Raw genomic sequence first — 12,083 nt, forward strand, 5'->3', positions numbered from 1 at the left:
GTGACGCCAACCCCCCTGATAAAAAATCTGCATCCGCCCTCGATTTCATTTGAGTATTTGGACTGATTTTTTCGAAATGGAGTAAATATGTTATACTTACTTTATTTCCAATAAAAAAAAAAAAACAATTTACTTAATTTTGACATCATCTCTTAATTTTATTTTTTATTTAAATCGTGAAATTATTTATGTATTTCCTTAATTGTTTTCTTATTCTTTTTTGTTTTCTTTCCTATTTATTTGTATTTCAATGACTAATGTTTTGGTTTTTTAATTACAGATTTTACTTTTTGCCTAAATGTTTTAATTTAATTTTTCAATTTATTTTTATTTTATATTTTTAATGCCTATTTCAATTCTTATTGTTAATTTATATATACAAAAAAACACAACAATATTATTTTTATTATAGTAATAATAATCAATAATTAATATACATTCTTAAAAATTATTTTGCAATTTTAATCTACTATTATTTTCTTTTTTTCAACCATTTTAGTAGTTTTCAATTCTTTATTTCTCGATTTTTTTGACTTACTCCTAAATTTAATATTATTGTTTTTTTTTTTTTGTTTACCAAAGAATATATAAATACATTTATTTACTTATTTTTTTTATTTATTTTTGAATTGAAAATTAAAACACATCATCATTTGTTCGTATTAAGCTTATGTTTATTTTTGGTTTCCGTTTATGTTAATGTTTACAATTTGATAAAAATTATTTAAACGTTATAATTAACATTTTTAACATGATGAAATTGTCTTACAGATTTTTTTGTTTACTTTGTTTTGTTTTTAATATAAATTGTTTGTTTATTTTGGTTTTTTGCTATATTTTGTTTTGAGTTCTGTTTCGTATTTCTTTGAATTATTACAACTTGTTTTATTGTTTTATAAAAAAAATAAAATAACTAACTTATCACCGATTTTTAGATAAACTTTCTGTCGTGGGAAAATCCTGTTGGAGTTGCCATTGTTCATGATTCCTTTTCAATTCCAGTCTATTCCTTATTTTGATCCTTGTATAGTTCCGATTGTCGTCATTGGTGTCATCTATATTGTTGTTTGTCAGTGTATGTCGCACAAACAATCCGACAAATAGCAGTACAATCGCCATTTTGACAGCTTGCTTTGAATCCAATCGCCATGCTGTTGCTGTTGATGACGCATCTGGAGTTAGAGATAGAAAGAAAATGCATTTATGTCAATTTTATATCCATTTATTATTATTCTCTTGGCATAGTAATGGTAATAAAATGGAAAAAGCTATAAGTATCCTTTTTGGATTCATGAATTTTCCGAAAACAGGACCTCTACTATTCACAGCTTTTCTTGATTTATCAAAATCTCTCCCAAAAGAGGAATTAATCCCCGAATTAATTGCCATGTCTTACGATTGAGTGATTTGTCTTACGTTGGTTTTACCAATATTCAGCAGCGCCCTCTATGTAACCTATCAACAGACGTATACCAGTTACCAGTACCTATGCAATTGGTCTCTCTATAGATAAACCCAGTTAAGAAAGACATTTCGACCCCATAGCATAGTTTCAGTTTCAGGGAGTATGTGGTGTGCGATTAAAGGATTTTGGGGTTAGAGCAATGAAGAAAGTTGGATCATCTCAGACCGCACCGGCATGGCATCATACAACCACCGGAAAGTGGAGGCGCATTGATTTAATGCGGAGCACTTAATCATTGCGGACCTCTGCGTTTGTCTTTGCCTTGATAAAGGGGGCTTAGTTATAGCAAGGTGGTGGAAGAGGAGGTCTTCTTCCAGATATATATACATACATAGAATAGAAAAACAAAAATTTCACCGAGGTTAACTGGGTCGGAAATGGATATGAACATTTGTACCTAAAACTGTTAAATAGTTGAACATTAATCAAAATGATTTTTATTGGGGTTGTTTTATTTAAGGGTCGACGATGATAACGGACGTGATGGAATTCAAATAGGAGAAACTCCCATAAACATCAACAAAAACAACTAACAACAACTGGAAAAAGAACAACAACAACAACAACAAAAATGGCGCATGTTATTTCATTTGCGAGAGAGATGATGGAAAAACTACTGAAGCAGAAAACTGTGAAAACTCTAAATCGGATATTTGACATTTTGTCTGACACAAATCTACTTGGTTGCCATTAATCACTTTCAATTTGACAGAAGTGGGTTAATCGTTTTGGGGGAATAGAATGACAATAATGACAATTTTTCAGTTTTTATATTATGCGGGTTTTTGCTTTGGCAATGTGATGTGCATATGATACAAAATGCTTTCAAGGCGGGTTGTTAAAAAACAAGAATACGAGTATTCAAGGAGTATTAGGAGGAGTACAATGTCATTTTAAATGCATCAGAATGCAAGTACCTCACATTTTTTGTTATATTGTTTTTTTTTTTGTATTGTGTTTTTAAAATGTATAAATTTATAGGGTAGGATCTCTGACATAAGTTTCATTTAAATCGAAAGTAGACACAAATTAAAAATAAAAATAAACAGTGGCTCTCACGACTAATTGTACAGAGAAAATGTAAATTTTCACAATGCAGTTTCTCCCAGAAAATGTATAGACGTAGTAGAACTTATTCATAATTTTATAACAAAGTTAAAGTCAAATTAAGCTAAAGTAAAAAAAACGCATTTCAAGTTATTAATTAACAAATATACTCGTACATATAAAAAAACTACTCCTCAATTTATCCTCTTATACATAATCCGACACTCACTGTTTTTGTACTGCAGTAACTCTGCAACGGTACTTTTCCCGTCAAATGACAATGTTATTATTAACCTTGTATTAGGTAAGACTTTTACTAACATTTAATGTAATTTCTTGATCGACGTCGAAATGAAACCAAAAAGAAAACAAATGTCTTTGAAAATTCCAAAATTGGTTATGTTGCTTAGTTCTTTCAGAGAAAGACGCAAGCAAATTTAACCTTCAAGGTCCAGATGGAATAATGTTTTTATGGCGGAAAGCAGTTTGCGCCGGATTAACAAAGAAACAGAAAAACTCTCTGAAATAGAGAAAAAAAGTCTCGAAGATTCTAAAAGGCACAACCAAGTAAAGGAACTAAGACGAAAGCTGAAAAACGAGCTTTTATTTATTTTTCTTATTTTGACGCAAATCAGCTGATTTAGATTTCTGTGTTTTTTAAACTCGTTTGGGGCTGTGATAGGGGTGATTAGCTATTACCATTGGCTTTGCCCACATGGTGACAGAAAATCAAAATATCATATAGAGACATTCCAGGGCAAGTATACATGAGCTATTTAGTAAGCTTTCCACAATCAAAAGAAACAAGGAGTAACCAAGAGATCAGCTGTCTATTGTTTACCGTTTGCACATGCGTCTTAATAATTATTGTCATAGCGAGACTAACTTAAATGAGGAATTGAAGCTTTTTAAATTGAAATAACAAATGGAATAACTTAAATTTCATCCTTTTCAACACCACTGCTTAGACATTAGAAATATGTATTAATGTTTCGCAAAAGTTGTGTGATACGAAGTCTTGTAACGTTAAACATAATCCATGGGTATATTGATTTTAATTGGGTCTTATTTGAGGACACACCCGTACAGCTTAAGTAAGTTGCCTTAAAAGGTCTTCCTTGGGAAGATCCCTATGATCAGCCTCCCTATGAACATCGTATTCTACTTCTTCAAATGCAATCTCTCCATCAAAGGCGTGATAATAATGACTTAGTATTTTTTCATCAACTCATTAATGGTGAAATTGATGTACCTTATTTGCTTTCTTGTGTACATTTGAATTACCGGGGCGGAACTCATCACCTGCACACATTTGATTTTATACAGTCAATATCCCAGTCCATAGAACTAACTTATGAAGCTTTAAGTCGAATGAGCATATTTTATAACTTAAACTGTCCGTCGATAGATTTAAATTTAAATAAGGTGGGATTAAAATCATTGTTTAGAACCAGTGCTCCACTATCGTGAACGTTCCCATTTTATTGTTTGTTCTGTAATAGTTAAATGCTAATTTTGTTTTGTATTTTGTGCGTGTGTTGGGCTATATTTGTATTAGTTTTTACTAACAACTAACACATGCACTTATGATGAGCCTCTGATCGTAGTTTGACGCTTGCTATAAGCTTACTGCTTTCTGAAATTCTGAAGTGTAAAAAAAGAAACTTTACCGGGTATTTACGCACAAGTTCTTTGAACTCACTTTTCAATTTCTCGTGAAATGAAATTACATGATCTTTAATTCGATCAATTTCGAAAGCTCCGAAATTGCTTCGAACTGTGAGAACTGAAGGAAGGAAAAAACTAGAGGACGAATTTTGCGAGACAAATCAAATATATTGGATTTGCCTGACACAATGTAAAGTGTGTGAAAATTATGTAGAATTGTTCTGATAATTAAAGTAAATTGTGGATTTCTTCTTTTAACACTTTATTGTAGTTCTAAATTAAGCAAAGACGCTTTTTTATGTGTACTAAGGTAAATAGAACATTTTTTTATACCTTCATCGATTCCTTCAATTCAAAAACTTCCCAACGCTCTGATTCCTAGCAGAAGGAAGCTATCAAAGTGAACTGAATGCGTTCAAAAAATGGAACAAACCGAATTACAGAACATCGATTTGCATGTTCGAAAATCCAATTTACAATAACGAATTGTGGAACCCCAAATCCACTTTCGCAAAGTGTATTCACAATAAGTGAAATGCAGAACATGGGCATAAGTGATCTATTTTGAGTTCTTTGTCTTTTGACAAGTACTCCCTCATTTGTTTTTTAAAACAACACCGTTACTTGCTAGAATCGCTAAAATCGTTACTTTGTACATTAGGCTAAAAACTTGCAATAAGTTCAGAATAACTCTGTACTAAATTACAAAAATCTTCAGTTAGTGCCACATAGCGTTTCTTACCGTGTCTTAACCACCTACATATCTCCTATTTTTAATAATGTTTCAGCATATTTTTGTGCGTTAATGTTAATATAAGAAACTCCTAATGATAGGCAACGATGAAGCTGGAAGCGTTGTAACAAAAATCGTGTATCAATTAATATCCTATTAAAGGCTTTACCAGCAAATATGCTTAAATAACGTGCAAATGAGATACTTTACAGTACGGTAAAAAGTAGCTTAGAACCCCTTCCAGCCTCGTAACAACCTCTACACAAAAACTCTTGTCATAATATTGTTCTATACACTGACTTTCCCATTTATTGGAAATACATTTTTATGGTCCTCAAATGCTAGTTGAAAAACCTTATTGTAGAATTTAAAGTTCAAAAGTTAAATTCTTTAGATTAGAAATTCTAATATTCGTATGTGATTGTTGGGGACTTTTTTCTGCTTATAAATAATGATGTCTTCAGTTCTTGTTTTAATTGCTAACGATAAGCGAACTCTTGCGAATTGAAATTTCTATTTATACTGGACTAATGTTTTGCCATTAGTCCTGAAGCGTTTTGCTGCGTGCGACAGTAAATATCCTATAAAAAAACTTATTGAATTCGCAGGGAAAAATCTGAGGTTCTCAAAAATTTGACTTCTTATTAGCATCGACAACATTGAGCGTGCATTTACTCGTAAATGTTTTGAAATCAATTTCTTTTACATAATCTTCCATATCATTTATATTTTTTTATTTCTTGTTCAACAACTCACTTTTATTGTAATGATGTGTCAAATACTGCTCATTCTGTTCGTCAAATTCGCCATCACCTGGTTGATCGAAGGGATATAAATTCACATCTGGTGATCGACCTGAAGCTAATATTCTAGGTCGATCTTCTTCGATGACTTTTTCTGTTTCTTGTTCGTAAATTTCATGAATTCGAGCTGTGCATTTTAACTGAAATAATTTAAAAAAAAATTAATTATTAAATTTATTATAAGAAAGAAGAAACATTTAAAAACAACAGAAACAGTTGTTCAAAACTACAGTAGTACCTCCATATTGTAAACTTCATATTAAAAGAAAAGTTATTTTACTATTTTGGAGGGATTCAAAATACTTGAAATGTTTTTCAAATTTCATTAAACTTAATAAAAAATAATTTTTTAAATTTAGTACAACGTAACAAATTTTTAAAATAAATAAAACGAAAGTGATTTCGATTACATAAGTTAAAAAAAAAATACATATACTTTATACAAAAATTACAAAAAAAAACATCAATAGAATCTAAATAAATGAGAATTACTGAAGATTTAGAGATTACAATTTTTAGTGGTCTACAGTTTAAAATAATCCTAATATCGATAATTTACATAAGCAAGGCACAACTACTAAAATATTTTTGGAAGTTGGAAACTTACTTTGAGTCGGCCTTTCATAAAGTGTTGATACGTCACAATGAAATTAATTTCCAACACAGAAGATTCAAGATTTTCTTCAGTGTGCTTTTGAACTTCATATGTTCGAATGTAATTTGGAAGGACCTGGAAAATGAAAAAAAAAAGAAAAATAGTAAGGATTTCATATTATTACTATTTTTAAAAACAATAGTATTTTTTTTTCAATCTCTCTCGAATAAAGACGACTTTGCAAACTAACTGAAAAAGAAACCAACTTGTGGTCTCATAATTAAAACGTTTTTGTCAAGGTACCTTAGACTCGTTCAAATCTTCAACATTTGTTAATAACTAACAACATAACATCTTTTCTGACACATAATTTAAAAATAATTCCACTTCATTTTGAGATGTCAAATACCACCAGACCAGCATCTTATTGACACATTATTGACCAAAACCGAACTTATCCTATCTTCGGTTGACCCCTTTGAACTTTGTTTAATTTATCCTCTCTGTCTGTGTTCAATAACCCTTTGTTGGGGCTACATCCGAACCGAAGATTAACCGACCGGACCGTATTGGACTCAAAATATTTTGTGTTGTCTTTTCGATGTATGTATAGAGAGATGTATGAAGCAAGGAAAACAAAATCAACCATCATCAACATTGTCACCCAGCCAACCACATCGATAACCCTTAAACAAAAGTTCAACAACATCAACAACAAATCCTTCTGCTTCTACTTCTTCTACTTTTGCTTGTGTTGTTTTATTTCAGTATTTTTTTTGAAAATCACTCGTTCACAACACAGTAGCAGAGTCGTGTCCTTCTTTTTTTTAAAGTCCAATAATTCTTCCGGTAAACAGGTCTAACTTAGATATAGTCACATCTCACATACCTACACACACACACAGATAGAAATAAAGAACAAGAAGAAATATAGAAAATCCTTTTGCTGTTCCTGCTGCTATCGACTCAATATAGTGGAGCTTACGGCAAACGAGAGGATTTATGTTCGGGCAAATTAAATGTCCACCCACGCACGAATGCCTCCTCCGCGTCCACGTCCACGTCTACATCCACTTGCACCACCACAGCCAAGCCAAGTCAGGCCGCCGGCCGCCGCCCAACTCGTATTCCTTCCGAATAGACATCACATGGAGAAAATTGCAAAAATATTATTGACATAGAAAATGGGCAGGCGAGAGGAGGTCCTTCGAGCCAAACTGAACCCCCCGGGAGGCTCCTAATCATCCTGGGCAATATAACTAGCCTTTGCCATGGCTGTTCGTTCGCCCGAGCCATAGAATAACTTATGAACGTTCGTTTGTGCGGACGCGGAGAGGTGCTGGGTGCCGGGTGGTGGCACTTTGAAATCAATATTGGACATATGTTACGACGACGACTACAACGATGACGACGTAACGGTACCCCGTCCAATGTCCAAACGAAACCAGGCTAGAAATTGGTATCGTATATGGTTTCGGTTTCTCCTATAGCCTTCGGTATGGGATGAGACGATGATGGTGATGGTGAATGTTGAATGGCGCCGCCATTGCGCTGCCACTACTTGGCGCGTCCCATCCACCACCAGGGCAATTGAGAAAATTTTCATTTTTGTTCATAAATCATTTCCGGTTGCTCATGTTCAGCCATTTCTCTGCGTTCATTTCGAAGTGATTTGGAATTTTTATTCGTCGCCCTCGTCCTCGTCGTCATCCATCGTTGTTGAACGTGAAAAGAACAAGGAGCAAGGAATGATGCTCTGATGATGGTCTTTGATATTTTTCTTTTATTTTTATGTTTAACGACGAAACGAACGCAAGGAGTGAAATAATATCGGACTCGGACAGAACATGCTACTTATGTATATGTATGTATGTACCATGTACATATGTATGTCTTTTTTTCAATGTATTTTCAATTAAGGACATCTTACCGCAATCTCATTGATCCACCAGGTTAGATTGGCTGCTGGCTTTGAGTAGTCCGATGAGCAATTCCCATTGATGACGTCACCTAAGCGATATCTTGAATGGATGCCAGTTATGATTGGACGTTGGGTTGGCAGTTCTTTAGAGACAAGAGGAATATAAATAAATGTTATTATATTTTTATAAAAAATAATGGCAAGTTGTGGTTAGGAAAAAAAAAATATGGCGGAGTTAATGTGTGTCATAACTCATAAAGTATGTGTGAAGCTCAAGGTGTTGTATCACTTACCAACAATTTCCATTTCTGCTGTGTGGATGAGAGTGTGAAAAGATGGCGCATCGGCAGATACTTCACAGCTGAACTTGCCCGTTATTGATAATGGCACTGAAACTAGCGTGACATGACTTTGGTTTGATAGAGTTGACTGTAAAGAAAATAGTTTTTTATTTGATATTATTTCAATTTGAAACGTGAAACAAATAATATAATAATGGAAATTCTAAAGCACTAACACACATAATGTTTTGGTTTATTACGAGCTTCGCACGAATTGAACCATTATTAACTTCCCATAGGAAGTTATTTTGGTTATAAATTTGCATGATTTTTAAGCGTTGTTCAGGATTAAGTTTGTCCATTCATTATAAAATGGCAAACTGAACACAGTATTAATAAAATAACAACTGTCAAAAAGACCAACTCTGATAAAAGGACTGCCAGATTAAAAACTAAAAGCCTAAAAAACGTCGGTTACTATGTGTGTGCCTAAATATATGCAACGATTTTTGTTAGCCTGGAAAGTAGACATTTTCCAGATTTTGTAAATTTATGGACCTAAAAGTAAAAAAAAAGAACAATAGCCGGGATACCATCCAGACCAGCTGAGTTATGAACGTTGACATCTTTTAGAACTCTTGCCACAGTACGAGTGCGAAAAAAGATTGGTCCAATAGAATCACTTACTCGCTCAAGTACAGGGGAGTCATAACACTGGCAGCTTTGAACTGGCGGAGAACTGCCTAGCAAAGAAAACACTATTCGGGATAGAAGTTCTCATTCCCATGGGAATCAAACTTGTGATCATATCAGCGCTGGCGTCGAAGTCACTATAACGAGAAAGAATAGTGACCAGTTAAAGATCCTGAAGTAATTATTGAGGCCGTCCCAGTTGGCTTTCTCGTATTGACAAACGGATTTCTAAGGAGCTCATTCTTTGAGTGGGAATTTTTACAAGAGAAATTTGCTGATATGACACAATGGTCAGATGTGCCTAGAGGAGTTAGAACACTAATTTACACTTCAGAATTTCGTAGTTAGCTTATAGCAAGCTTCAAACTACGATCAGAGGCTCATCATAAGTGCATTTGTTAGTTGTTAGCAAGATAATATTACAATTAAAGCCTAACACACGCACAAAATACAAAACATAATTAACATTTAACATGAATTAATACAGAACAACAAAAGATAAAATAAAGATGTTTACGATAGTGGAGCACTGCTTCTAAACAATGATTTCAATCCCACCTTACTTAAATCTATCGACAAACAGTTTAAGGTATTTAAAATGCTCATTCGACTTAAAGCTTCATTCTTCCCATAGTTAGTTCTATGGAAGTCAATATTTATAAAATCAAAAGAACGAAGGTGATGAGTTCCGGCTCGGTAATTCAAATGTACACAAAATAGCAAATAAGGTGCATCATTTTCACCGTTAATGAGTTGATGAAGAAATATTAAATCGTTATTAACACGCCTTTGATGGAGAGATTGCATTTGAAGAAGTAGAATAGGGAGGTAGATCATAAGGATCTTCCCTAGCAAGACCCTTTAGGGCAAAGCGAATGAGATTATGTTGAATTGATTCAATACGTTTTCTATGAATTTCGTAATAGGGAGTCCATACCTGCCAAGCATATTCAAGATGAGGACGAACATGGCAATTGTACAAAGAAAGAGTAACATAGGGATTATTGAACCAAGCCTAGAACTTGCCTTATTAACAATAAAATTAATGTGATGTGTAAACTTTAAGTTGGAACAGAAATAAACACCTTAACTATCTGGGGAATACCATCGGGACCGGCTGAGCAGTCATCATTCAACGCAGATAAAAGATCAAGGACCGTACTCTGTAGCACAGGGATGTGACTACAGCTTTAGTTTGCAAAAAGGAGTGAAGATTATAAAAATATACTTCATCAACTTCTTGAGGGATATTAACAAATGACTCACGGAAATTTGCTGCGAAAGCGTTACAGATATCAAGAGTTTTATCTAACGAAAGGTTCTTGTAAGTGGAGTTAACTGGAGAGCCATCTGATTTTTTCTTTAAGTTTACAAGTTTCCAAAATTGTTTAGGATTCTCTTTCAAAAAGGCGCCCATACCAGTAACATAACAAGCGTATAAGCAATTAGAATGAGACTTAAATTTATTAAAGAATTCAACATAAACATAGAAAGTTGTTTGGAGACAGAGTTTTGAGATAAGCTTTTCACGCCTTATTTCTTTTATTTCGAAGTAAACGCAATTGTTTCGTGTACCAAGGCTGGTTAAAGTTAGTATTTCTTGATTTCTTAAAAAGATTTTTTTCTTTTTTTTCTAAACAATTATTAAGGATCTTATAAAAAATTGAAACTGCTTAGTAAATATTAGAAAATGCTAAAGTATCAGCAATTTCAGAAATGGTTTAATCTTCAGACAACAACTGGAAATCAGCTCTTCTGAAAACAAAATTATATAAGCAATCAAAGGAGTTACTGTGTTCATTAAGGTGATTACTTAATTGTTCTTACCGTCAGAGGTAAGAAATAAGTCAAGAGTATTTTCTGGTCGACCTACCACGTCCGATATTCGAGTGGGCTCGTTGGCCGGCTGAGTTAGGTGGTTCAACTCAGCGAATTCTCAGCACACACTCCTTCTAGTGTTGTCTGGCCAGAATGTTGAAGCCATGAAGAATTGTATACATTAAAATCGCCCGTTGATAACGATTTCAGTGCGATTATGGGACGATTGGTTTCATACCTCGAATTTAATGTTTTAATCAGATATGCGTTAGTCGTTTTTTTTTTTTAATATTGTTAAAGATAGAGAACAACAGTAGTCAATTATTTGGTTAGACATAGAAAATTCGCAATTACCTAAACTTAAACTTTTAACTTAACCTTTCATTAAAATAAAGTGCTCGCAAACTTGTTTCTCTATCCAAAGATTATTTACAAATAGAACTTTTGTTTTAAAGTTTCAAAAATGCACCAATAAAATAAGTTTATCTTCAAAATTTTAATTCTATTTAATTAATCAAAAAAAAAAAAACGTTGATTCATTACATTTTTTTCGAATATAGTAATGTTTTTTTTTTCTTTAATTCATTTTTCATATTTAGGTTTTTTCAATTTTGAAACTCTTTAATATTCGTTTAACATTTTATTTTCGTAAAAAAATATTTATCTGTTTTTGAGACATCGAATTTTGAAAAAATAAATTCATATGTATTTAAAAATCAAAAAAGTAAAATTTCACATTTTTAATCATCAAATATTATATACTCGTAGATAGTGTACGAGCTTGTAAAGAAAAAAAAAATATAGAAATCAGTTCATTCATTCATCTTTGAGCAAACTTAATAACAAAATAACGGTTCTATTGGAGGTTCTTTTATGGAACAGTATACAAAATTTTTTTAGGGAAGATTTAAAAAAATATGATTTTATTTTTTTGAACATTCGAATTTTTACCAAAAAAGGTTTGTTTCAAAAAAATGAAAAGGCGCCTAATGCGAAACGGCTTAAAACCTTCACTTTAACATTTTAATTCAATCGATCAAATGGTTGTCGGCTGTAATG

The 12,083-nt window shown here is 32.8% G+C and overlaps 1 protein-coding gene across 2 annotated transcripts in view; it reads right to left on the reverse strand.

Annotated features, from left to right (window-relative positions):
• Window positions 1-223: 223 nt before the first annotated feature.
• Window positions 224-12,083, reverse strand: part of LOC129954197 (uncharacterized) — a 339,004-nt gene continuing 327,144 nt past the window's right edge. For both annotated transcript variants that reach the window (XM_056067941.1, XM_056067940.1), the window contains exons 4-8: window positions 8,526-8,661; window positions 8,242-8,375; window positions 6,324-6,446; window positions 5,670-5,856; window positions 224-1,172 (exon numbers count right to left, since the gene is read on the reverse strand). In XM_056067941.1, the coding sequence (XP_055923916.1) occupies window positions 922-1,172; window positions 5,670-5,856; window positions 6,324-6,446; window positions 8,242-8,375; window positions 8,526-8,661 (831 nt within the window). In that variant the 3' untranslated portion in view covers window positions 224-921. The remainder of the gene's footprint in view (window positions 1,173-5,669; window positions 5,857-6,323; window positions 6,447-8,241; window positions 8,376-8,525; window positions 8,662-12,083) is intronic.

Source organism: Eupeodes corollae, chromosome 1 (assembly GCF_945859685.1).
Source record: "Eupeodes corollae chromosome 1, idEupCoro1.1, whole genome shotgun sequence".
Lineage (NCBI taxonomy): Eukaryota > Metazoa > Arthropoda > Insecta > Diptera > Syrphidae > Eupeodes > Eupeodes corollae.